This window comes from Sapajus apella, unplaced genomic scaffold (genome assembly GCF_009761245.1).
Source record: "Sapajus apella isolate SASKATOON/1434 unplaced genomic scaffold, GSC_monkey_1.0 scaffold56, whole genome shotgun sequence".
Taxonomy (NCBI): Eukaryota; Metazoa; Chordata; class Mammalia; order Primates; family Cebidae; genus Sapajus; species Sapajus apella.
Window position 1 is genome coordinate 7344749 of NW_022436996.1, and position 27968 is coordinate 7372716.

General features: G+C 40.7%; 1 protein-coding gene and 1 long non-coding RNA gene across 2 annotated transcripts in view; both read left to right on the top strand.

Annotated features, from left to right (window-relative positions):
* Positions 1–27968, top strand: part of RHEB (Ras homolog, mTORC1 binding) — a 46920-nt gene that overhangs the window by 10012 nt on the left and 8940 nt on the right. Inside the window, exons 2-4 of the mRNA XM_032244974.1 lie at positions 12901–12972; positions 19456–19523; positions 26681–26763. Coding sequence (XP_032100865.1) covers positions 12901–12972; positions 19456–19523; positions 26681–26763 — 223 coding nt within the window. The remainder of the gene's footprint in view (positions 1–12900; positions 12973–19455; positions 19524–26680; positions 26764–27968) is intronic.
* On the top strand, positions 8168–10213 carry LOC116527828. Its single transcript, XR_004258756.1, has 2 exons — positions 8168–8557; positions 9172–10213. It is a non-coding gene; the product is annotated as an uncharacterized LOC116527828 (long non-coding RNA).

Sequence of the window (27968 nt, forward strand, 5' to 3'; positions counted from 1 at the left end):
CTTTTGTGTTCTTGGAAGCCTCAAGTGACATGCAGGAGACGTTAGAAGACACAGCAAAAGGGAGAATGCCTTGCCTTCCCAGCTGCAGCCCCGCAGCCCACCAGATGAAGGCAGCCCAAAGAGTAAACTACAAGTGAGCCCAGTCTTGACGGTAGAAACATGAGCACATGAAATGGGTGATGTCAGTCACTCAGCTGTGGGGTGTGGTCTGTAATACAGCTGTGGGTAGCTAAAACAGTAATTTTCTGCTTTAGGGGTATATGTATGTGTTTATTTGTTGTTTTTGTGGCGTTTAGACTTTAGTTGAAATAGTTACTGTATGTCATCTTTCAGATTAATTTATTAGGTATAATCCTGAAAATACATTTGTTTATACTAAGCGGATTATTTCTGCCTAAGAGCAGTTACTAATAGTATTGCTAATATTAATAATAATGAGATTTGTTGAGCACCTTACTACATACCAGATGTTTTGTAGGTATTTTCATTTACTCCTCACAAAGCACCTTATAGAATAGGTACTATTGTTATGTCCATTTTACAGACTGGGAAAAGGACTCAGGAAAACTGCCCAAAGTCACAAAGCTGATAACCACCATGTCATACTCTTTAGTAAAAAATACTGGGCTGGGTATGGTCACACCTGTAATCCCAGTGCTTTGGGAAACCAAGGTGGGAGGATCATTTGAGACCAGCAGTTTGAGGTTACAGTGAGTACAGCTGTGATCCTGCCACTGTACTCCATTCCACCTTGGGCAACAGAGCGAGACCCTGCCTCAAAAGGAAAAAAAAAAAAAAGTAAATGCATCATCTTCTTTTAAAAAAAAAAAATTTTTTTTGGAGGGAGGCCGAGGCGGGTGGATCACTAAGTCAAGAGATCGAGACCATCCTGGCCAACATGGTGAAACCCCATCTCTACTAAAAATACAAAAATTAGCTGGGCATGGTGGTGCGCCTATAGTCCCAGCTACTCTGGAGGCTGAGGCAGGAGAATTGCTTGAACCTGGGAGGCGGAGGTTGCAGTGAGCCGAGATTGTGCCACTGCACTTCAGCCTGGTGACAGAGCAAGACTCTGTCTTAAAGATCTTTTTTTCCTAAATCAAGTTTATTGAGGTGTGATTTACATGTAACAGAGTATTTTTTAAGGGTAGAGTTGGGTGAGTTTTGACAGATTTATTCACCTGTGTAACCTCTGCCTTTATCAAAACAGGGAACATTCCATCATCCCAAAAACTTCCCTCCTGTCCCTCACACCCTACCCTGGCTCCCTGGGAAGCACTGATCTGCTCTCCATCATTCTGGGTTAGTTTTTCTTACCCTAAAATTTCACATAAATTGAATCATACAATATATACTCATTTTTGTATGTCAGTTAGTATAATGTTTTGAGATTCATCCATAGTGTTGCATGTATAGTTTCTTTTTATTGCAGAGTAGGATTCTGTTGAATGGATATACCTTCATTTGTTTATTTGATCACCTGTTAGTGGATGTTTCCGTTATCCCAATATTTATTAAGAATAAAGCTATTATGAGCATTTGTAAATGTCTTCGTGGACACATTTCTCTTTGGTAAATACCTAGGAGCGAGATGCTGAGTCACATATATGTTAAGTGTATACTTCAGGAGAGACCACCAAACTTTTCCAAAACATTTTGACCATTTTATGCTTCCACTAGCAGCAGATGAGAGCTTTGGTTGCTGCCTGCCCATCCTCGCTGAACTTGGTGTCGGCGGCCTTTCTAACGTGGTAGCCACTCTTAGATGGTAGGTTGTGGTTTTATTTGAATTTTCCCACTGACTAAGAATATTGGACATCTTTTCATATACCTACTGGTAATTTGGATATCTTGGTTTGTGAAGTGTCTGTTCAAGTCTTTTGCCTAAATTATCAGATGATTCTTCTTGTTATATAATCTGAATAAAAGTCCTATTTCAAGTATATATAATGAATATTTGTTTTCTGGTGCTTCAGAGAACAGAAGAAGTTTGTAATTTTGATGAAACTCGGTTTATCATTTTGTTGTTGTTGTTTTTGGTTTGTTTTATATCATGTCAGGAATCTGTCTACCTGAAGATCATAAAGTTGGTTTTTTTGTTTGTTTGTTTTTGTCTTTAAGCTCTGTTGAACTTGAGACAAAGTTTTTTCCTGTTTTCTTCTAGAAGTTTTCTAATTTTAGCTTTTATGTTTAGGTCTCTGATCAAGTTAATTTTTATGTATGAAGTAAGGGTAAAGATTTAAAAAAGAAAAAAAGAAAAAACTTGAGGTTCGACACCTGTAAAAAAAAAAAAAAAGGAAAAATTAAAACTGAGAAAATTTCTTCTTTTTGATGTAGCATTCAACAACAGGTTTCAGGTTTTGACAAGTCTTCAGTCACCTACATCCACGAGCAGGATGTAGAACAATTCATTGGTCTCAAAAGTACCCTGTTCCTCTTTCTAGTTAGCCCCTTACCCCTTTGTGTTTTCTGTCCTATAGTTTTGTCTTTATCAGAATGCCAAATAAATGGAACCATATATTATGCAGCTTTTTGCACCCGGCTGCTTAGCACGTGCATTTGAGATTTATTCATGTGTATATATACCAGCATTTAATTCCCTTGTATTGTTGAGTAGGACAGTTGATCCTTGAACAACACAGGTTGAAATACATGGGTCCACTTGTAGGCAGGATTTTTTTTTTCCCTCAACCAAATGCAAATGGAAAATATAATATTCCTTGGATGCAAAGCCCGCATGTAGGGAGGGCCGGCTTTTCCTATATGCAGGTTCTGCAGAGTGAAAAGCAGGAATTCATCATGCTCTGATTTTGGCATACTTGGCATTCTGGAACCAGTCCTCCATGTACATCAAGGGATGCCTGTATCCCTTTGGGTGGATTTGACAAAACTCCTGACCTCAAGTGATCTTGACACCTTGGTTCCAGAGTGTTGGGATTACAGGCATGAGCTACTGCCCAACCTCTTGTTTTTTTTTTCTTCTGATATTGACATCCAGTTGTTTCTGCACCATTTGTGAAAAAAGACTGTTCTTTCTCCCTTAAATTACCTTTGCGGCTTTTTTGAAAATCAATTGATCATACATATGTATGCATCTATTTTGGGAGTGTGCATTTTCCTCTGTTAATCTGTGTCTGTCCTAACGCCAGTACCACACTGTCTTAATTCCTTTAGGCTCCTAGTAAGTCTTGAAGAACCAGGTACATACTTTGTTTCTTCTTAAGGTTTTCTTACTTTTTCTTAGAGATTAATTTTTTCCTTTTTTTTTTTTTTTTTTTGGTTTGTAATAAGTACCTATTTTGAAGTACGCTAAAAAAAATGTCCAGGTTTTATTTCTAGTCCATATTTCAGAATTGCGTTCTCATCTTCCTAATGTTTCATCCTCTCGTGTCTTTCTCCTGACTGGAAAACCTTTGTGGCTTTTGAAAGAAAATCTTCAGCATGTTTTTTTTTTTAAGACATTTTCAGGCCAGGCACAGTGGCTTCACACCCATAATCCCAGCACTTTGGGAGGACAGAATGGGCGCCTGAGCCCAGGTGTTCGAGACCAGCATGGGCAGCATGGTGAGACCCTGTCTCTACAAATAATACTTGATGGGCATGGTGGGGACACCCCTATAGTCCCAGCTACTTGGGAGGCTGATGGTTGAACTCCCTTCAACCCAGGAGTTGGAGGCTGCAGTGAGCTCTGACGGCACTACTACACTCCAGCCTGGACAACCGAGGGAGAGCCTGTCTCCAAAAAAAAGATACTTTCAAAGTGAGGGAGGGTGATATTTGACTTTTCACAATTAATAGTACCTTTCTCCCTGTTCCAGAATTACACATGGAGTAGGACTTAAGTCGGTGTTTGTGGATTGAAGGTGTTGGGCATAATTTGGGAAAAGTTTGATTGACTATGGGATTGTGGTACAGAATTGAATTCAACTGTTTACTGAATATGTGATGGGTGCCAGGTACTGTGCTTTATATCTGTGATTTCATTTAATCATCACAATTCGGAAAGATTTTGAAGCCCAGAGGGCTTAACTTCAAGACACAGCTAGGATTCATACCACAATCTTGCCCACTGTCCTGGTTTTTTGGTTTTGTTTGGTTTGGTTTTGGTTTTAAATGGAATCTCACTCTTTGTCACCCAGGCTGGAGTGCAGGGGTGCAATCTCAACGGACTACAACCTCCGCCTCCCGGATTCAAGTGTTTCTCCTGCCTCAGCTTCCTGAGTAGCTGGGATTACAGGCATGCGCCACCATGTCCCCCTAATTTTTCTATTTTTAGTGGAGATAGGGTTTCACCATGTTGGCTATGCTGGTCTCAAACTCCTGACCTCAGATGAGACACCGTGCCCGGCCTTTTTTTTTTTTTTTTAAGTTAGAGTTTCCCTCTTGTCACCCAGGCTGAAGTGCAATGGTGCAACATCGGTTCACTGCAACCTCCACCTCCCAGGTTCAAGCGATTTTTGTGCCTCAGCCTCCCTAGTAGTTGGGATGGGATTACAGGCTCGTGCCACCATGCCCAGCTAATTTTTTGTATTTTTAATAGAGACGGGGTTTCGCCAGCTGGTCTCAAACTTCTGAGCTCAGGCAATCCACCCCCTTGGCCTCCCAAAGTGCTAGGATTACAAGTGTGAGCCACTGTGCCTGGCCTATTGTGTTTATTTTTAATGTGTTTCTCCTCATTAGAATGTATGTATCAAGGAAGGGATTTTTGTCTGTTCACCAGTGTATTCCTGTGCTTAGAATTGTGCCTTGCACTTAATAGCCATTTGACAGATATTTGAGGAAATGAATGAATTAATCCATAGTCAGAGCTTTGAAAACTTGGGATTCAGAATGGAATGGAATGTTGCCATGCGTGGAACTGTAAAAAATCCAGCTGTTGGGAGGTAGAACTGGGAGAAGGGACAATTGGAGACTTAATCTCCTTGTTCTACAAACGGGTTCTGTCTGTAACTGCTGAAACTAGATAGAGGTTTAAGTGAATGTGTAACCAAGTTGGCGGGAGGAAACCTAATAGCTAGCTGTCCTGTGAGAATGTCATCATTTAGTCAGTAGGGAGCTAAACATCCAGAAGTCACAGCTTGCCTCTTGCCTCTGGCCAGTAGTTTTTCATTTGTTTCTTTTTAAGAGAGGATCTCACTCTTGTCACCCAGGCTGGAGTGCAGCCTCAACCTCCTGGGCTCAAGTGATCTCCCACCTCAGCCTCCCAAGTACCTGAGAGCATAGGTGTGTACCACCACGCCCCACTAATTTGTTTGTATTTTTTATAGAGACAGAGTCTCCTCACCATGTTACCCAGGCTGGTCTTGAATTCCTAGGCTCGAGCAATCTGCCGCCTCAGCCCAGCCTCCAAAATTGCTGGGATTACAGTTATTATATCCTTTCAATTCAGTGGTACTCACTGAATTCTATTCTGCAGGTTTCATTGATGTTTACTTTCTTTCATCGATGTTTCTCCTAAAGTTGGAGAGCTGCTTCTCTTCCTTAATTGCCTCCAGTACTTTAACCTCTATTTACTGGACCTTTTCCTTGAAGGCTCCTCAAGCCAGAGTCTATACACCTTTTGTCAGGGATGTTATTAGATTTCTGCAGGGCCCACAGGTGTCCCCATGGGCACATTTAATTTGATTGTGTAAAATGGAGCTGTAAGTGGCTGAGATCATTTTCTGTAAGGTGCATTCGTCTTCATGGTCAAGCGTGTAGCACCCAGCTGCTGCAGCATCCAGCGACAGTTTTCTGTAGCATGGAGAGCAAAGTGGAACTTGGATTCTTAAACATGTTTAAATATTTCAGAGATACCATTATAACAAGCCACGTGGAATGAAGTAAACTAAAAACATGTTCGTGACTATTTTCAGGAGGAGGAAGTCTCCTAGGAGGGAGAGTGGGATCTACAGAACAAGGGGATAGAACAGCTTTTGTGGAAGGAGAGGGTGGCTAACTCCTCCTCCAGTGAAAACGGCGGACTGTGTAAGGCTGACGGGGCTACATGCCCTGCTCAGGGGCTCCAATCACTGTGTTTGATGTGTGTGCACCAAGCTGGGATGCTGGGTGAGTTGAGGATAGCAGCAATGGGGACATTGAGAGTACCTTCCTCATCGCTCAGAAGTCATAACATATCTTAGTCATGGTGTATCCTCAGTGCCTGGCCCCTAGTAGGTGTCCTTTATGAGCTGAGTTGCTGGTGGGAGCTGGAGGATTAGGGAACACCCTGAAGGTGCTAAGTGATAATAGTTGAGCTTGTTGCGTGAGGGCAGCGGTTCCTAAACCTTAGAACTGTGCAGCCGAATCACCTAGGGGGCCTGTTAATACTTCCGTGTTGGAGTTGCTCATCCAGGAAGTTTGAGTGAGGCTCAGTAAATTGCGTTTGTTATGGGTTAGTACCGTAGTACTAACTTAGCACTTCTGTAGCTGTAGTACTAAGCTACTGGGCCCACACTTTGAGAAAGAATTACTATTGTTAGAGGCAAGGAAGAAGCCACCAACATTCTAAAGCAATGAGACACTCTAAAGCGAAGGCACTCTCAATGTTCTGGTCACTGCTATCCCCTACTCACCCAGCGGCCCAACTTGGTGCACACACATCAAACACAGTAACCAGAGCCCCTTAGCAGGGCATGTAGCTCTGTCTGCCTTACACAGTCCGCCGTTTTCACCAGAGGAGGAGTTAGCCACCCTCCCCTTCCACAAAAGCTGTTCTATCCCCTTGTTCTATAGATCCCACTCTCCCTCCTAGTCTCCTCTGAACCTTCCTCCTCCTGAAATTGTCACAAACATGTTTTTGGTTTTTACTTCATTCCATGTGGCTTGTTATAATGGTATAGACCTTAGCTTGCTCTAAGGGTCACCAACCCACCTGGTTGTGGAATTTTCTGTGGCTCAGCTCAACAGGCTCACAAAGGCAATTGATTTGATTAAGATCTTAGGGGTTTGTTGAAGGGCCCTAGAGAAGGGAAATTGGAGACTTCTCACAAAAGAGTTGTGGAAGATTTATCTTGGGGCTTAAGCTGAATAGGGAAGAAAGTGAAACCTGGTGGAGATTGGAGATTCAGTCATTGTTCATCTTTCTAACCTGTTGTCTGTAGCCACCTTAGTAAAAAATACATTTTACATTGTGACCTAGTCATAAATGTGTATATAACTGAGACAGGGGATTCAGAAGGCCTTTCGTGTTTGCAGTCCATGCTGGCTTCCTATTTCTTAAAAAAGTGTGGTTCATGGCTCAGTATATTGACTTCATGACTAGTTAGGCTACACCGCCAATTTGGAAACATTGCTTGTAGAGGTGATTTGGATTAGGTGATGAGCGGTAAGCGAGACCACTGGGGAATACCTGGTCCTGTGTATTGATTGATAGGTGGGAAGAAGTGCAGGTGCCAGAGGAACAACAGCAGTCTGGGTGGTGACCAGGCACTTCTTACTGTGCTCAGGAGGTGGGTTGCTGAAGTAGCATGGGGATGATTACTGGTGCAAAGGCCAGTGGGCTTTCAGGCTAAGCTCTTAGCTTCTGTCCATGGTCATCAAAGCCCCTTAAAGTTATGTTATGAATTTGAGGTGGTGAAAGCAGCTCTGGAATGGATTGTGTCCTGTGTGCTACGTCGGTTCTAATGGACCCCTTCTGCAGAATGCCTTGTTAGACTAGTTGATAAATTGAAAATCTGGTCTTCCTCATCATATCCCAGTGAACAAGCAATGTATAAGCTGTTTGGGAAAATACTGGGCTTGTAGGGGATGGTGGGGGAACAGACCATGGCTGGAATGCAGTGGCATGCTCACATACACTGCAGCCTCAACCCCTGGGCTCAAGTGATCCTCCCACATCAGCCTCTTGAGTAACTGAGACTATATGCATGCATCACCACACTCAGCTGATTTTTACATTTTTTTGTAGAGATAGGGTTTCACCATGTTGCCTAGACCGGTCTCACACTCCTGGGATCAAGCAATCCACCTGCCTTAGCCTTCCAAAGTTCTAGGATTACAGGCATGACCCACCACACCTGGCTAATTCATTATTTTTTAGGAGAATAAGCATGATAACAAGGTTAATATGAATCTGAAAATTTAAAATAATTTTGTAAACAGTACCTATTTTGCAGTAATCACAGAGTATAAGATTCAGTCAACACCCCTGAAAGTACACCTTCTGTAGTGAAAATACTAGGTGAGAAACTTACTGTGCCATTTTATCATTGGAAAAAAATAATACAATGCTATTCCCTGATAGAAGTTCAGAAGAATTTTTTTAAATAATTTTTATTTTTATGAGTTAAGGTGGGTTTTGGTTTGGAGGAAGAGTATTTGGAAGTTAATTTGGGGAACTGAGATTTAGCTTTTTAAACCATTTATGGTAACATGTTATTAAATGAGTGATTCATGTTTGAGGATAAACACACATCTGAGTATGGTCTACTTTTCCATTTATTTGGAATCACTCTTGTGTAGTTTTCATGTAACATTTTTTCCAAAGAGTTGATCTGGAGTGTGAGATTATCTTCAGCAAGTAACTAGTGTTTCCACATCTGAATTTGCTAGGGACAGAAGCCACAGTGTAAGTGTTGTATTTGACCGAATGTAGAAAGTTATCACAAGACAAAAGTATGCCAGATTGTAGGGTCATTTATTATGCCGGCGACCACAGAGGACTCACGTCTCTCCAACCTGTGGTGGCAAAAGGAGGGTGCCATGATTTTTTATACCCAAGAAACCACCTTGGGAGTGGGGGTGATGGGCGGGGATGGGATGATAAGGTGTCGGACACCTCCTGGGTGGAGACAAGGGCGGGGGTCTCCGGACATTCCAAGGGCTAGGGGATTCTGTGATTCACCTCCTGGGTGGAGACAAGGGCGGGGGTCTCCGGACATTCCAAGGGCTAGGGGACTTCTGTCATTCTGTTTGTTACCTCAGTGGTTTACAGAAGTCAGGATATACATTTGTTTACACATCGTCTGGGTGGTGATAGAAGTCACAGATTTTAGCAGTTACTGATAAGAAAGGTAGGCAGCTTTACATAATTTTGAGGAACAAACTGGCAGTTCTATTCACAGAGGCCAAGGACAGAAGTCATTGTAAGGAGAATGGGGCAGCCATTTCAACTTATCTAAAAACAGTTTTGTATTTTATAAAATAGTTTTGCTCCGGTTCTGGCTCTAGGCCAGCACAATATCACATAAGAAGTTGAGAGAAGGAGGTTAAAGGTGCTCACGGTAGAGTTTACCAGTGCCTTTTTGTAGCTGCAAGCAAACTATGTGAAAAACCTGACCAAAAGATCTGAGCTACTTCTCCCGAAGACATGCCTTAAAGCCAGAAATTATAACTAGAACTGAGAACACTTGAAAATGAGCGGTGGGGTTTATTTATGAAGATTTATTAGCATTTACTGCTGACTTGTAAAGATTTCAACACTAGTTGTCTAATAATAGCACTTTTTAATGGAATTGGCGGAAAACAGCATGTCAGCAAATACAGCCTTCCTATCCCTTCTTGATTATTTAAATAATGAATGACCTCGCCTCAGGGTGGAGAGCCCCAGGGAGGAGAGACCAAAGGAAAACCTAGTTTTTCTTCAGTTCCACTTCTGCTAATGAACAATACCTTTCTCCCAGGGCCAGTCTGATTGAGAATTGAGAATCTGATTGAGAAAACTAATACTGAGGAATAAGTTTTAAATTCTGGTATCCCAGTTTACTCTTCATGAAAACAACAGTTGGCTATCAACCTGCGATGTGATTTTGGTTAGACTACATTGTTACCAGAATGATTACTTATGTTTTCAAGTGAGATGTTAATTTAGCCTGTCAAATAGTATATGCCCATTGTGATACAAATGAGAGCTCTTCTCTCATTCCATTTTTGTACTTTATCTCATGCTGTCTTGTTTACTGTGTGTAGCTTTCTTTTCTGTTGGAATGTGGCTTCCTAAATTTCCCGGGAAACTCCTGAGGCTCTTCTCCCTGTCCTTTTACTCCCGCAAGTCAGGTTGTTGAGACTTGGCCAGTGCCGGCTCAGAGGAGGACTGTTTGATCCAGGGCCTCCCAGCTGCCCGCAGCTTGGGGAGCATATCCCATGCATCATAGTTAGCCTCACTTTCACTGTTTTTACTCCACTTCTACTACCCGAAATGTTGCAAAAATCTTTCTAATTCTATTGTTTCGTTTTTTCTTTGTAATTCTTGCCCTTATCTTTAGGGAGAAAATGATCTGCTTTCTTTCCATTTGTAAGCAAAACAAAGACCCCGCAAACCTTTATCCTACCCACATAAGGGTATCAAAAGCCCACCAGAGTCCCTAGAAGTACCCTTCAAAAGCCCTTAAAAAGTCTTTCGTCTTCTTTCTAATTAAATTTCATTTCTTTAAGCAGTAGCATTGTGTAAATAAGAATTTTTTTTACCTCTTCTAATTTTTCAGTTTTGATAACATAGAAGAGGAGTTTTCCCCTTGCTATTTTTATTACCTGAAATAGTTTTGCAATATTTTGAGTTAAATTCTCCTTTACGGGCTAGCATATATAACATGGCTTCTTTTCAACACAATTCGTTTGAAATTTGTGGAATTCTTGAACTATTATTGTATTCCTATGTCACAGGCAGGCCTATGATTAGGAGCCAATAAATACTACTTGACATGTTTCTTAATTTCTGTTGAACTGTTTTCTATTTTATTCATGTAAAATTGAGATCTTTTGTAGTATCTAAGTGGATAAGAGTGACCTTCCAAGGTCTGCACTTTAATTCATTTGTTCGGAAATCTCAATGTTTACAGTGTGTCGGCTGGCCCTGTACTGGCTTTAATGGAGTGTTCACTAAATGAAGATCATTTCAAATAACTTAGTAAAAGAGTAGCTATGAGAATGACCTTTAAGGAATGGACACTGCCTTAGGGTGGTCTTGAAGGTTTCTCTGTCAGACTAACATTTGAGCTTAGATCAGAATGACAAAGACGACTCATATATTCAGAGATGGGGGAGGGGGGTGGCTAGAATAAAGGGGCCAAGGGGGGGCAGGAACTCCAGCAGCACAAGAGATGTGACTGGAGTCTCAGGATGGATTGTCAGGAGCTGCTCAGAGAGATAGTAGTCAGAGCAGTCCTGGTATTTGTGGAACATGGTTAGAAGTTGACAATGTATTCTAATTGCAATGAGGATTGGAAGCAGAGAAGTAGCATTTAATTTTCAAATGCTTATGTCGGCTGTTTTGTAGAGAATAATTTTAGGATTTAGTAATTCTAGAGACATTTTGAACTGCATATTGGGCCGCTGGTGAAGAGTAAATAGGTCTGCCAACTTGTGGCCTTTCCAGCAACGCCTACCTTTTTTTTTTTTTTTTTTTTTTTTAAGATGGAGTCTTGCTCTGTTGCCCAGGCTGGAGTGCAGTGATGTGATCTCAGCTCACTGCAACCTCTGTCTCCTGGGTTCAAGGGATCCTTCTTCCTCAGCCTCCAAAGTAGCTGGGATGTCAGGTGTCTACCACAATGCTTGGCTAATTTTTTAAGTATTTTTAGTAGAGATGGGGCTTCATCATGTTGGTCAGACTGGTCTCGAACTCCTGACCTCAGGTGATCCACCCGCTTCAGCCTCCCAAAGTGTTGGAATTACAGGCGTGAGCCACCATACACCTTTTTAATAATTTAAATGTTGAGAAATGTCTTTGGTGTGAAAACGTTGTGCAGCTATACCTGTCTATAGTTTGGAGGAGAAGCAAGCATAAGTTAAACCCAGGAGTGTAAGATGGTGTTACCATGCCTCTCCTTCGCTCTCACTGCATGTCCTGTTGTGGTGGAGTGAAGTATGCCAGGCATATAGATGTGTGTAATAATGTTCCGAGGATGTAAGAGAGAAAGAAGGAATTGGGAGTGAAATTAGGGAGGGACCACTTCCTCATTCCTGGTGATAAAGTCGTCTGAACTATGTTCTCTCATGTGGCCTTCACAGGGCACATACCATGTTCTAAAGTTCTCTCCAGTAGACATTTTAGGTAACAGAAGAGTCAGAAGCTAAGGCTCTGGTTGTTGATTTGTTAACATATAAACTCAATTATTACTGGTAATTTTGTGAAATCCATAACATTTCTTAATTGTCTGGATACTGCTAGGCATTTGATACTGAATGAGGTAGTATTTCTAGCTTCAAAGGAGTTTTTAAAATAAAGACTTATGTTACATATTTTCAGATTACTTTTTTTTTAAAAACAGAGTCTTGCTCTGTTGCCCAGGCTGGAGTGCAGTAGTGCAATCTCAGCCCACTGCAACTTCCGCCTCCCAGGTTGAAGTGATTCTCCTGTCTCAGCCTCCCAAGTAGCTGGGATTATAGGTGCCCACCACCACACCTGGCTCATTTTTGTATTTTTAGTACAGACGGGGTTTCGTCATGTTGGCCAGGCTGGTCTCGAACTTCTGACCTCAGGTGATCCACCTGCCTCAGCCTCCCAAAGTGCTGGGATTGCAAACGTGATCCACCACACCTAGCCGAATTACTCTTTTTAAAAGCTGTACTTGGTTACACTTCTAACCGTCATGTATGAAAGACTATAAAGAAACTAATCATTTTTATTTTCATATGAAAATTAAATAGTTAGATTCCAAGGATACTAGAGGAAATTAGCTTACTTTAAACCTTTTAGCTTACCTTTAACAGAATACCTGATGTGCTTGTTGGTGAGTAATCTTTGTTAATGTCACAGACATGTTTACTTTGTAATAGCTTAATTGCATAATATCCTCATATAAAGCAAATAAATGAAATTTATTTCATTTTTTGAAATTGCCCAAATGCTTATTAAAGGAATGTTTTCTGACCTTAATACTTTCAGTTTTTTCATCTATTAATGGTTTTTTTAATAAAACAGCAAAACTAAAAATTTTTACCTTTATATACCAGCACACACTAAGCTCTTGTTCTCTTTTATAGGGAAGTCCTCATTGACGATTCAATTTGTTGAAGGCCAATTTGTTGACTCCTACGATCCAACCATAGAAAACAGTAAGTATTGTTTACAAGTACTTAAAAACTGAGAAGCCTTCTTTTGTGTAAAATAGTCATTGTGTATTCATGGAAGCTTTGAGTGCGGGAAGTAAATTCTGAATGTCTCCCAATTGGAGTCAAAGTAAACTTGCGAAAGATTTACCTACTTTACCCTGAAAGATTTTTCATTCCATGTCCGTATCCCCTGCTGTCTAGAAATTGTTCAGTCAGTAGGAATCTGGCCCATTACTGGAAACTTCATATTCCAGAATCTGCTCCAAAACAGGAATGGAGACCACAGTCTTCTCCCCCACACCCGCTTCCTCCCAGCCATGCAGTTTCCAGGGGTTCCAAGTTTGAAAGCATGAAAAACACTTCAGATCCCTGGTCCTCATTCTTACAGAAGCCATACTCCTACCCCCATTTCTCTGTAGCCCTTCTTTCCAGTCCTAAAGATTTGAAAGAGAGATGAACTATTCTGGGATTGGAGAGAGCAGTTGCAGCATTAAGAAGAAGTTGGCTCAAAAAAGCCTATTGACATTTTAGGCCATGTGCAGAAAAAAGCAGGGAAGACCAGATCCAGCCATGACCTTTACTTTGTTCAATATTAAACCATGGTTTCAGAATCTTCCTGATGGATTCTAGGACCATGAGACAATTTTTTTTTTTTTTTTTTTTTTAAGGAGATGTGGGTCTCACAAGTGTTACCCAGGCAAGACTCAAACTCCTGGACTCAAATGATCCTCTTTCCTCAGCCTCCCAAGTAGCTGGAAACAGGCATATGACACTCTGCCCAGCTTTGAGACAGATCTTGATTCTAGGGATTGCTAAGGAGAATCTGAAACAGTATCATCCAGGGAGTCTGGTCTATTGGAATCTGGTCTGTTCAGCCTATTTTAGAACCTCAGGCTCTGGAAATAGTTTTTTCAGATTCTTGAGACCAGGACTTACTAGGATTTGTCACCAGGAACATGTAGATTTAAACATGGGATTCATCAGCACCTGATTGGCATATTAGACAGGGAGCAGATTTCACCTGCCCAAATCACTTGAATACTTTGGCTTACCGCAAGGAGCTTGGCAAATGACAGCCTGCAGGCCAGAAAGGCCCATTGCCTGTCTTTATACAGACCAAGAGCTAAGAACGGTTTTTACATTTAAGCATAATATATATTTTTTAAAAAGTCCAAAGAAGAATAATGTCTGACATGTGAAAATGATATGAAATTCAGATGTTAACATCTTGAAAGTTTTATTGATAGACAGCCGTGCTTGCTCTTTTTTATGTTGTCCCTGACATGCTGTACAATGGCAGAGTTGTTGAATAGTTACAGCAGAGGCCAGGTGGCCTGCAAAGCCCAAAATATTTACTAATACTATCTGGCCCTTTACAGAAAAAGTTTGTCCACCCCTTGCTTAAAATATTTGGCTGTCCTTTGTGTCCCAGTGTGCTGGTAGCAGAGAGGGAAACCTATCGGTTGATTAACTCTGGGAAAATTTTTGAAATTAACCTTTCAAGATGTTATATTTGAAAGTAGCCTCTGCCGGTATCTGCAGGGAGGAGTCCTGAATACATCCTGTGATTTGTCTAGCTGATCATTATAGAATAGTAAGCAGGTGTGAGGAGCAGATTCCTGTGAATGCTAGATGAACAAGCTTGGTTATTTGTCCACTGAAATAAGAACATAAGAAAACCATCATCTTGGACTTTAATATTTGCTATACATAGCAATTTAGGATTTTATATCCTTGAAATAATAAGGTTCATTTTGGAATTGTATTAATAGAACAATAGAATATTGTTTTCTTCATAAGCTCCGCCTATTAAAATGGTTAATTGTATATGTATCCTCATGCCATTTCATACTGAGTTGGAATTAGTTGGGTGTGATGGGATGTGCCTGTAATCTCAGCTGAGGTAGGCAGATCACTTGAGCCCAGGAGTTTGAGGGTGCAGTGATCTGTAATCATGCCACTGCACTCCAGCCTAGGCAACAGAACAAGATGCAGTCTCAAAAATAAAAATTGAGTTGGAAGGAAAGTCATGGAGTTGTATATCGTGGAGTTATACATAAATACATTTTATTAGTAAATAATGGATCAGAAGAAAGTCCAACTTACTATCTCAGAAACAGAGTAACGTGACCCTACTTTTTTGAGGCTTTCAACATCATCTTTGGTCGTATTTTAAATTTTTTCTCATCTTACACAGTTTAATAATGAAGACTTTTTTTTCACCTCAAAAATGAATTCAGAATACTTGTTTATTAAAGTCTGTAGGCAAGAGCAGAAATCAACACGAAGATGTATCTATTAAAAGTTTTTCAGGCGTGTTCAGGCATTATATTCTACTTACCACACTTCTGATAACCTAACACAGGACAGGAGCCTTTATTCCACCCTTTTGTTCACTATTTGGTACAAAAACATTGTTTGGTTATAACAATAAATTAGAAAATGTTATCATGTACTTGTTGCTATTGACATAAATAAGTGAGTGGTTTTATGATTTTAAAAAACTACTCTGTAGATCTGGAAAGAATTTAGTAGTTGTTTTACTTTATAATATTAGAACAAGCTGTTATAGCAAACACTCAGTGATGACACATTTCAATGAAGTATCATGGTAAGAGCAAAAATTCTGGGACCATGTTATCGACAGTAGGAGTATAGGAGAATAATATCAATAAAACCACATTATTACTCTAGTTTGGGGAAATTGTAAAGCCAAAAGTATTACTTACGCAAATATACCTTCATTATCTACTGTGGTGTTAATCTAACAATACAAACTAAATTGATAGGATGAAATTAAGCTAGTGGTAGTTTATAATTAAAAAGCATAGCAGCAATTTCCAACCTCTGCAATCTCAAGATAGCACTGCTGGAGAATGATAAAGTGCCTTCTAAAAACTTGGGAGATTGGTGTTGCGGCGTTCTCCAGGCACTGTGTCCTGGGTATGGACTTCTCAATAAGGTATGAAGGAAGAGTCCCCGCCACACTTTAGTAATACAGATCTTGTTTTGTGAACACCAAATTTTAGAAACCTCTATGACCTTGGTTAGTAGCATTTACCAGTAACAGCTTTGGAAATGGATTCCAATAGATTGGAAATGGATTCTCTGGTGTTCGAAAGAGGCAGGGAGAAGAGGGCTCAAGGAGAGTGACGTCAGAAGAAAGCCAGCTTTCCACTTGGACATGAGGTTAAAATTAGAGAGTAGAATTATTTCCTAGTCTATCCTATCTCTTATTATACCTCCCTTTTTTCTGTAGTAACAAAAACTGGCAGTTTTCCTATGACAGCAAGATGGAAGGTCTTTTTCATTTTACTGCTATGTGTAGGACAAGTTACAACTTTCTACATGCAAAAACAGATGCAAATGTTTATTAATGTTTTATTTCTTTTATACACTGTGTACAGTTACATCTCCTACCTTTTTTTCTCTTACCTCACTGGCCAGTACTTTCTCAGTCTTCTTGGCCGAATCTTCTGCATTTTTCTGACTCGGCAACATGGGGTGCCTCAGCTCTGGCCTTTCCTCTGCACTTGCCCTCAAGTGATCTTCCCCTCTCTTCAACTTGCTATTGACTCACCAGTGTATATTCTCAGCCCCAACCTCTCCCCCAAGCTCTGGGCTTTATCTGACTTTATAACTTATTTTCTTTTACATAACAAGTTCTTTCGCTCTGTCCTTCAGGCAAGAGTGTGCAGTGGCATGATCATAGCTCACTGTAACCTTGAATTCCTGGGCTTCAAATGATCTTCCCTCAGCCTCACAAATAGTTAGGATTACAAGCTTGATCCACCATGCTGGAGCAGTTTTTCCTTTGTTTGTGGAGGTTGGGTCTTACTGTGTTGCCCAAGGTGGTCTTAAACTCCAGGTCTCAAGCAGTCCTCCTGCCTGGGCCTCACAAAGTGGGATTACAGGCATGAGCCACTGCATCCTGGGCTTTTTTATTAAACTGCCCTCATTTCCCCTTGGGTATTTAATAGGCATCCCAAATTTAACATCTCTAAAACTCAACTCTCATTGCTTCCTCTCCTATCGCTAGTTTTTTTCCCCCAGTCTTTCCTGTACATGTAAGTGGCAACTTTTTTTTTTTTTTTTTGAGGCAGAGTTTCACTCTTGTTACCCAGACTGGAGTGCAATGGCGCGATCTCGGCTCACCGCAACCTCCGCCTCCTGGGTTCAGGCAATTCTCCTGCCTCAGCCTCCTGAGTAGCTGGGATTACAGGCACGGGCTACCATGCCCAGCTAATTTTTTGTAGTTTTAGTAGAGACGGGGTTTCACCGTGTTGGCCAGGATGGTCTTGATCTCTTGACCTCGTGATCCACCCACCTTGGCCTCCCAAAGTGCTGGGATTACAGGTGTGAGCCACCGCGCCCGGCCGGCAACTTTTTTATCTAGTTGCTGAAACCAAAAGCTTTGTAGTCATCCTGACTCTTCATTTTCTCACATCCTACTTCCAATCAATCAGAAAATTCTTTTGTTTCTGCCTCTGAAATACTTCCAGAGTATCTACACCTCTAATCCAGGCCAGTGTCACCTTCTGTAGATTGTGATAGTCTGTATAGTCACAACACTGGTCCCTGTATCATGGGCTCCTGCCTAGTATCCCTGTGACCATTTTGTTATTTACAGCATAGCCAGAGTGATGTTTCCTTGATTTCCCATCACATTCAGAGTAAAACTCCCAAGTTCTATAGGGCCCTCTGCCTCCTGTCCGTCCTAGTTACCTGCGTGCCATTCTCTCTCAGCTTTAGCTGCATTGACTTTTTTGCATTTTTCACTTGCTGTTTAACCTCTGCCTGGATGTTCCACTCCCAGGGAAGATACCCAAGGTGGGAGGGTACGTGTGTGTGTCTATATCTTTTCTTCCCTGGGATCTAAGCTCACTGAGTGTCAGAGACTGCAGCATCCCGAGCACCTACAGCAGTGCTGTTGGTTGGTGATAATAGGCACTCAAGAAATTTGTTCTTGAATAAATGAATGAACGAATGATGTTTCCTTTCAGTAACCTTGTCATTATAATTATACTTGATAACCACAGTTACTTAGTTCTGATTGAAGGTCACTGGTTTTATTGGCCACCAGTGTTCCTTACATACTTCTCATACTTCAATCTCACCTGACTGAAGGTTTTTACACAGCTATGTAGTGACTGCCCCCGGGCTGACAAGGACTGAAAGCTCCAGCAGTGAAAGATGCATCCCAAGTTCAGAGAGGAGACAGTGTAAAAACAAATCTGAATTATTTCTTAGAATTGATGAAATAGGTTATATTGGGTATCACCCCAGCTTGAAATATTCCGATTCAGTTTCCATCTGATTGAACTGTTTCCTATAAGTGATAACTTCCAGAGAAGGTTCAAGCGTAATATAGTGTGGCCATTGATTTTGTGGTGTGGTCTGTAATCTTTACTCACTTGACCTCTGGCACCCCTTCTTGTATTAGAAAAGTGTGATGCTAATATGGTTCTCTGTGATGATTGCTTGTCTTTCAGCCATCTTTTCTTTCCCTGTGGAACTCATATAATTCAGATAAGATCTCCTATCAGTCCTCCTTATCACTTAGAGTTTTCTTGTGTCATTTCCATGTGTTTGTTTCAGTTTTGCCTTTCTGCTGTGGGCAGAGTGGGACCTCTCTCAGTTGTATGAGGGATAGATTGTGCTGCCTGGCGCTAGTCATATAGGACGGCCAGTCAGGAGATTGGAGGATTCATCGTGAGTCAAGATGGCTAGGGCCGAGTGTGCAAGAGAAATCTGTTACACTTCCTTGTCAGGGTTCCAGTTGGTTATTTTTACATTGTTACTGTCAGTGGTTCTTTCCTCTTTTGTCTATATTTGCTTGAAGTCTGTCTCCCTCGAAATCTGAATTGACTTTTCCGGAAGTTATTCAAGTCTGATTTTCTTTCCTCCCTTGTCAGGGAAAAGAAGTTGTGACAAAATTGCTTGGATCCTTAAGCTTAAGTGGGAATGATGACTTCAACACAGAACATCTGTGTCATTGCTGTTTTATCCGTTAGTAAAACTGTTACTTTTTGTATATACTAAAAGTTCTTAGCACTTCAACCAATATTAATTCTTTGTGCTATAATGCCAGACTTCCTATAAATTAATGGAAAATTTTTGTGGTTTTGGTTTATTCTAGACTTTATTCAGACTTTGTGTAGCATATTTCACTTTTTCACAAGAGAAAGGATTTGCTACAGAGCATTCAATTGCTCTTATAGAATATGAATTGTTACCTACTTTGTTTCTTTGAAAAAGAATCAAGGTTTACCAAGCTTGATTTTAGCCAGCCAGCATGTTTCGTAGCTAAATAATGGAAATAGGGGAGAATCTATACAAGTCAGAGAGTTGTTCATTTTTGTTTCACGGGGCCTTTCTGTGAGACTGCTAGGGACTCGGTGCTTGATTGGTTGTCATTGTTCAAACTTCAAGTGGTTTAGAGTTAATTTTTTTTTAACTAATATTTAATTCCCTTTTTCCCTGTAGCGTTTACAAAGTTGATCACAGTAAATGGACAAGAATATCATCTTCAACTTGTAGACACAGCTGGGCAAGTAAGTGACCACTGGTATCACAGAATCTTATACAGCATATCAGACAGTCTTGGCCCTAGCACTGATTTTTAAAAGTACCAGCTATGCCAAGAAAACCCCTCATGTCATGTGTAGACAGCCCCTGACTCCCAATGGTTTGACTTGCAATGGCTCAGCTCCACAGTTTCTCATCCTTGCGATGGGTCTCTTGGAGTATTTGATACATTTTCAACTCATGATATTTTTGGTTTACAGTAGGTTTATCAGGATGTAACCCCATCAGAAGTCAAGGAGCGTACATAGATAATTAATGTGAATATGCTGTCCACTCTGTCTTTTCTAAGACATTTGTGGCAGTTTTTTTTAATGACTTGTTTTCCTGCTTTAGAATTGCTTTAAATATATTAACGTTGTAAGGGCTGATACTTATTACAGGATGCTGATTTTCTATTTTCTGAACTTTAATTCTATGTTAGAGAGTCACATAGTGCTTTCTTTCCCTTTGTGATATGTGTTCTCCTGCATTAGGGCAGAAGTACATCTTTTCTAGAGGAAAGGCGAAAGAGGGGCATAGGGCAGGAATGAGCTGATTTAGTCTTATGAAGACCTGGGCCGTAAAAATACCAGTTTGATTGGAGTCCAGTTTCTGGTTTGAGTGTTGCCTTTAGTTTATATAGTCAGAGTATCTGGGTGGGTGGATTTGAGAGTGATTACTAGAGTAGGGAGCTTCACTTTATTTGATAGACAGTATGTAATGGCCAAAAGTCGAATAATCCCCCCAGAAAGGATATTCACAGATCAGTTAATGTAGCAGGGACATGTGGAGTGGATCACCAGGGGAACTGACTGGAAGCAAGGGAGAAAGGAGTACATGGAACAAAGAAAAGCCCTTTGACAGCTTAGCTGCACCATTACCATGCCATCCAGGCCTGCTTTTAGTAAAAACCATTCTGTTAGACTGACTTAACACTTCTTCACTGGAGGGTGAGGAATGTAAAGAAGCTGGGGCTTCAGCTCCTAACTCCTCCTGCGCTTGCAACATGCATTTTTTTTTTATTTTTTATTTTTTTTGGAGACAGAGTCTTGCCTTGTCACTCAGGCTGGAGTGCAATGGCACGATCCCACTACAACCGATGCCTCCCAGGTTCAAATGATTCTCCTGCCTCAGCCTCCCAGTAGCTGGAATTACAAGTATCTATCACCACACCCGACTAATTTTTGTGTTTTTAGTAGAGACAGGGTTTCACCATGTTGACCTGGCTGGTTTTGAACTCCTGACCTCAGGTGATTCGCCTGCCTTGGTCTCCCAGAGTGCTAGGATGCCAGGTGTGAGCCACCAAGCCTGACCCACCCTTACAACTTATAATCAAAGGATAAGAGTGTTGGGAGGGTGAGTGTAGTGTGATCTGGTCAGTCATGTTAAATGGGTGCTTTTTTTCTAGAATCTGGGGAAATTGGAGTAAACCCAGAATAATATGACCTGTTCTTTGGGCTTGGAATGAATTCCCTCTGCTTTGTGTTTTGAAGTAAATGTAGAAGGAAAGTGTGACACCTTCGTGAAGCCAGAAGGTAGCTGTATTGAGTGATGTTAGCACTGGAGGAACCCTGAGGTTTCCATTTTGGAAGCTTCAAACGAAATCAATGTGTTTGTCTCTTTGAGCTTGTACACAGAGCTGTATGTGCCTCCCTCACTCGCCCTACGCACTTCCTGCTGGTGGTGAATGTAATGTGCTCTAGCAGTCAGATTCTTGATGGTTTCGTTAGAATAGAGCATCCTAGGCCTTCATGCCCCAATACCTGTCCTCTTGACAGAAGAATACGAGTTGGGGATGATTGGGGCCAGGGGAGTGTAGAAGTCTCCATGGGGGGTCATGCACAGGTGACATTACTCATGAAATTAGTAGGGAAGGGAAGAGCCACTTGAGTAGGAAATGGTGTTGTATTGTTGGGGTTTGTATCTTTCTTTTATAGTTACATTGAATATATAATTTATTGCCTAAACCAAGACACTGTTAGAGTTGTGGATTGGGGGTGCTAATAATAATTATGTTGGGACAACAGGTGTAACTTAGAGTGTCTTGGGCAAAGAAGTACAGCTGTTCTGTTTATTGTGGGACTATGACACTATCAAAGCTTCAGTTTGTTTTTGTATCCTTATTTGGAATCTTCTTTAAGCTCCTGGAAAGTGATGAGAATGTAAATTGATAAATCACTTTCATGTAGTGTTACTGTGGAAACAGTTTTATATCAGGCAGGTCAGGGAACCAGTATTTCACCTCTTTGGAGTGTGGGTCCTGGAGTCACACTTGCCTGGGTTTGAAACTTGGCTTTTGTTGCTAATCCAGTAACTGTAAGAAAGCGAATGAGGGCCAGGTGTGGTGGCTCATGCTCTTAATCCCAACACTTTGGGAGGTGGAAGGATCACTTGATCCCAGGAATTTGAGGTTGCTGTGAGCTATGATAGCACCACTGCCGTCCAGCCTGGGCAACAGAGCGAGATCCCGTCTCTTTAAAAAAAAAAGGTAAAGAAGTCTTTCTGTGCCTCAGAGCTTTATCTATAGTGATAACTGGCATTGCTGCAGGATTGTCAGACTGGGGTTGAAGGGGATGATGTGCCCTTTCTTTGTAGACCTTTAATGCTGCTGAGGCAAGTGTGATGCCAGCATATGAACTGTGTGGACAGGCTGCATGGGTGCAAGTACACATGTTCATAAAACTTGGAGAGCTGTCTTTGAAAAGATTTCTCTAAAGAGTACATTTCTTTATATTGGCTTGAATTACCAAGTTGGAAGATAATGTTCCTCTGAGGTACTGTTTTGCCCCAGATCGTAAATGTACACTTGGACATCAAATAATTTAAAGTGTTTTAGTGATGTAGTAATGCAAACAGTGAAAGCAAAAGCTCCAGCGTTTAGGGAGAGTGTGTGATAGGAGACAAGACAAGAGCAGTGGTCGTATTAGCAGCCCTGTTGCCTTCCCCTTTGGGCTCTATTACAACTGGGTAAAAGTATTTAGAGAATTTTTGCACAAAATATATCCACATTTGGCTATTTTAAATAATTTGTTCTCATTGCAACTAGTAGTTCTTGAAGGTTATATTTACAGTTGAGAGACAGTCAAATAAAGGTGTGCTCTTTATTTCCAGCCCAGGACAGTGAAGCACAGGCATGTCCTGCCATGATTTCATCCTTCATTCAATTGAAAACTGGATGAGAACAAGTCACACGTTTACTGCTCCAGGAGCTGCTTTATAAATTGGATGCATACTGGGCTAGTAGTTCTGGGAATAAGACTAGTAGTAGTGGGGTAAGATGATTAGGGGGCATATTCTTTTCAAAGTAAGTTATAGTAAATTTGTCTAGCTTACACATTTCACTCCTGAAATTGCTGCATAGCAATATTTGTTAGCAAGTGCTATTTACTACTTGGTAGTTTATGCCAGTACTTCCATACCACTATGGTTTAATTGCCCACCTAGGAATGATGATGAACATAGTTAAATACAGATTATTTTTAGATTGGATGAAGTATTTTGGTTTTGCCCAATTTTAGGGTGAGAACAGGTACACTAAATGAATTTTGGGGTAAGAATGTGAGGTATCAAAAAAAAGTAGCCCCTGTATTAACCCATTTATACCCAGTGTTCCACTATTGGAATACTAAGCTTGTGGGAGTTATTTACATCCTACTGCTCAAGGTCATTGCCAAGGTCTGATTTTTCACACACACACACAAATTGCAACCTCCGGCATAAATAGGTTAATAGTTAAAATGGATTTTTGCGTGTAATCCCAACACTTTGGGAGGCTGAGACCAATGGATCACTTTAGGTCAGGAGTTCAAAACCAGCCTGACCAACATGGTGAAACCCCGTCTCTACTGAAAATACAAAATTAGCCAGATGTGGTAGCACACGTCTGTAATCCCAGCTATTTGGGAGGCTGAGGCAGGAGAATTGCTTGAACCCAGGAGGTGGAGGTTGCAGTGACCCAGGATTGCACCATTGCACTCCAGCCTGGGAAACAAGAGCGAAACTCCGTCTCAAAAACTAATAAAAATAATTTTAAAAATCAATTCAATGACATTCCATTATATAATGTAACCAAATTTGCTTTTTTGAAAATTAAGTTTATTTTTTTGAAAAACAGGTGTAATGCACATGGTACAAATGTAAATAACACAAAAACGTAAGTAGTAAAATGACACTTTCCTACCCTAGCTATCTAACCCCCCCACTCCTGCCAGCAACCCATTTACCAGTTTCTAGTATGTCTCTAGGATACTTTATACATGAATATACAAATATAGTTTTAAGCTTGGGTTTTTTTTCCTTTTACACAAAAAGTAATACACCTGATCCTGGAGATTATTCCATATCAATACCTGTGGCCTCCTTTTCCCCCAAGGCTGCATAATACCCAGTTGTTGGATATATATCATAAGTTAACTGCTGATCAGCAGTTAGATTATTGCCAGTCTTGCCTTAATGAACATCCCAGATGTTGTTTTAGGCATAGGGTAATAGGCACATAAGAACACTTCTGGATGTAGGCTATCATAGGGTTAGGGTTCATGTTTTTGGCAGCAGTGAGTGAGAGTGTCTATTTCCCTACACCCTCGCCAGCACTGCGTGTTACCAACTCTTTTGGTGCTTGCCAGTCTGATAGGTAAAAAACAGCTTCCCGGTGTACTTTTAATTATGCATGTTTCTTCCTAGGAGGGGCTTTGATTTTTCCTATGTTGGTAGACATTTGTATTTTTTCCCCCTGTGAATTTTCCTGTGTACTTTGCCATTTTTTTTCTATTGGGTGGTTGGTCTTTGTGTGTTGATGTGAGAGTCTCCTTGATATGTGCAGAAAATTAGTATTTTGTATAGGATCCGAGATGCACAGTTTTGTTTTCATTTTGTCCTCTATGGCTTTTGTTTGAGAGGTTTGCAACCATGAAGAACTTTTTCATTTTCACATATTGGGATTTATTAATCTTTTTTAAACTGATAATATTTTTTAAGCTTTCCCATCTATTATACACATAATTTTCATTTTAAATCTTTGATTCCTCTGGAATACATTTTTGCCAGGGCATGCATTGGAGATCTGGCTTAGCCATTCACCCTAGGTGGCTCTGGGCTTGTCCCTCTGTGTCAATTGAGGGTTACTTTTGATCCTGACTGATTGAAATGCCAATATTATTACATACCTCATTCTCATATCTATCGGGTCTTTCTAGATTTTCCAGTCTGTTTTACTTGTGAGCCAGTACAGTATTATTTTATGATAGCTTTATGGTTTCTACTCACCTGCCCTCCCGATTACTGTTATATTGCTATTATTCTTTCTTGGAAAGTAGACTTTAAAGTCCAGGCGTGGTGGCTCACACCTGTAATCTCAGCACTTTGTGAAGCCGAGGCAGATGGATCACCTGAAGTCAGGAGTTCGAGACCAGCCTGGCCAAAATGGTGAAACCCCATCTCTACTAAAAATACAAAAATTAGCTTAATTAGCTGGGCATAGTGGTGCTTGCCAGTAATCCTAGCTACTCGAGAGGCTGAGACAGGAGAATCACTTGAACCTGGCAAGTGGAGGTTGCAGTGAGCCAAGATGCTGCCACTACACTCTAGCCTAGGTGGCAGTGTGAGACTCTTGTCTCAAAAGAAAAAAAAAAAAAGGCTGGTCACAGTGGCTCACACCTGTAATCCCAGCACTTTTGCAAGAGGCCAAGGCAAGCAGATCACCTGAGGTCAGGGATTTAAGACCAGCCTGGCCAACATGATGAAATCCATCTCTACTAAAAATACAAAAATGAGCCAGGCATAGTGGTGTAGCCTGTAGTCCCAGTTACTCTGGAGGCTGAGGCAAGAAACTCACTTGAACCTGAGAGGTAGAGGTTGCAGTGAGCCGAGTTAGTGCCATTGCACTCCAGACTGGGTGACAAGAGCGAGACTGTCTCAAAAAAAAAAAAGTCAGAATTATATCAGTGGGGGCTTTTTCCTCCATTATACCTTCTAACTGGTGGGTTTTTTGTTTTGTTTTGTTTCGTTTTGTTTTGTTTTTCATTGTTTCTTAGACGTAACTCCCATTTTCTGTGTTTCCACATTTTGCCTTTAGGGAAAACAAAATTTTGACTTTGAACCTACTGTAGCTGAGCTAGTGATTAAAATCATTTGGGATTTTGTTTTTGATCTTATTATATCAAAGAATTTATAGTAAAACTAATTTTTTTAATTTTTTTTCTTTAAACAAGACTGCCCTTTACCTTAGGGCAGTAATTCTGGGCTGTCATAAACAGTGGTTATAACCATACTGTAAGTTTACAAAAATGGTAGACTGCTCTTTGATCTACTGGTAGCATGATGTTATTTTTCTGTAGTATTGGTTGGGACATTTATTATGTTGACAATTTAGTTTTAACTGAGAATGAAATGTTTGTACCAGACAGTGGCACGTGCTGTTGAAAACTCCACTGACATAGAACTTTCTGTATGCTTTAATGCGTATCTGAAGCGAAGTTTCATAATGCTGCTTTATAAAACTAGAGACTGCTGTGCTGTTGCGTAGTAGGTATCTTTCTAATTCCTAGACTTGCTCAGTAAATCGCTCTGTTGGTTCCCCAAAAGTCTGAATACCTCAGTTGAATCTAGTGTTTTGATCCTCTTTTCTTTCTCCCCCTCCGTCCCTCCCCCCACCCCCAGATGCTCATGGCACCCCTCTAACAACCTGTAGATTGAAGCTCAGGTGATTGTGACTGACATGCAGAGAACAGGTCAAATAATATGACAGTTTCAAATATAAAAATACAGATTTATAGACCAAACCAATAGGATTTATGAATGTCCTGAGGCCTAGAAGATTCTGGACTTAGTCACAGTCATCCCTTGTTTTGAGATCGCAGAGCCAATCGTTTTTGTGTTCCGTCCATCCTCTTCTCCCAGGAATTATAGAGATCATCAGCCTTTCCCGTAAAGTTCTGGAGCAGCTAGTCATTTTTAAATATTGGCTTGAAGCACTTTATCACCTCCAAGCCATTCTTAAAGCCTCAGTGTGTATGCTGTTTCTGGCATAATATTGTAATCCACTCTGTGTCTACTTTGATTTCTTAAGGTAGTACATGAAAAACTTGGGTAAGGTTGTTTGTGATGCTTTAGGAAGACTACTCAAATGTAATTCTTTTTCCCACAGGATGAATATTCTATCTTTCCTCAGACATACTCCATAGATATTAATGGCTATATTCTTGTGTATTCTGTTACATCAATCAAAAGGTAAGGCTCCTGCTGCCTGCTTGAGTTTATTTGCTACTCGTAGATAGCACTGATCTTTTTAAAGGACTGTGCTGGAATTATTAATAGTGTCAATTAGAATTATTAGGCTACATGCTTTTTGGTGATTTTCTTGTGGAGCAACTAGGTTGTTAGGGGAAACACGGCTCACTGGAGGTTCTGTTAGTTACACCGATAGGATAAAAAGCTCTTTCTTACCTCGAGCTGTCTAGATAAATAGTGGTTCAGCATGATCTCAGCTTTTCTGCTAATTGAAATGGGAAATGCCTAAGTTGATTTTATTTTGTGTGTGGTTTTGCCATATTAAGGGGAAATAGATTTTCTAATAAAACATGGGGGTTTGGGTTTGTTCAGTATCTTATCCTTTGAATTTATGAAATAAGACCTTTTGGTAATAGGGTCTCACTTTACTACATAAAAACAGAGCCACTATTTTTATTAGTAAGAATGGATGTTGGTTCCTCTAGCTACATATTTCATATGCCATCTCTGTTTTCAGGGGGTGGCATGTGTTATCAGGAGGAGCAGTGGTCTGTGTCTGTTAACAGAACAGCTGACTGTGTACAGCAGCAGAGCTCTGGGCATTGGCGACAGCTTATATGTGAAGACTTCATGAAAGTATCAGTGCCAGTGGAGGGAGTTTGATAGCTGCCTAGCACCTGAGTGTGTGCGTCATGTTAGCGAGTTTGCTATGCTCTTTGCCTGCACGTGATACATTACTTATTTCATCATTACCTTAGACAGTCCTTCATCAGAGATGTTTTATATCCCACTTTACATAGAAACTGAGTGACAGTGCTAAAACAACTTGCCCAGGGCTACATAATGACAGTGCTGGGATTCATAGCCATATCTCCAGTTCCACAGTCAAGGCTGACACTGTGCGGTAGAACTTACGGTGCTGATAGAAATGTTTGCTATCTGTGCCGCCGGTGGCTGTTTAAATTAACTAAAATTAAAAATATAGCCTTCCCTCGGTTACACATTTTTACTTACATTGTCATATATATTTTTCCCTATTACCTAGTGTTTGAAATAGTAAATGGTTTTATAATATTTCATGTTCAACAATAGATGGATAACTGTTTTCCTGTTTATTTATACTTTTGTCACTAAAAGCAATGCTTACATTGGATTTTATGCTTAAGACCACTGTGTACTAACTATTTGGAAACATGATCATTTTC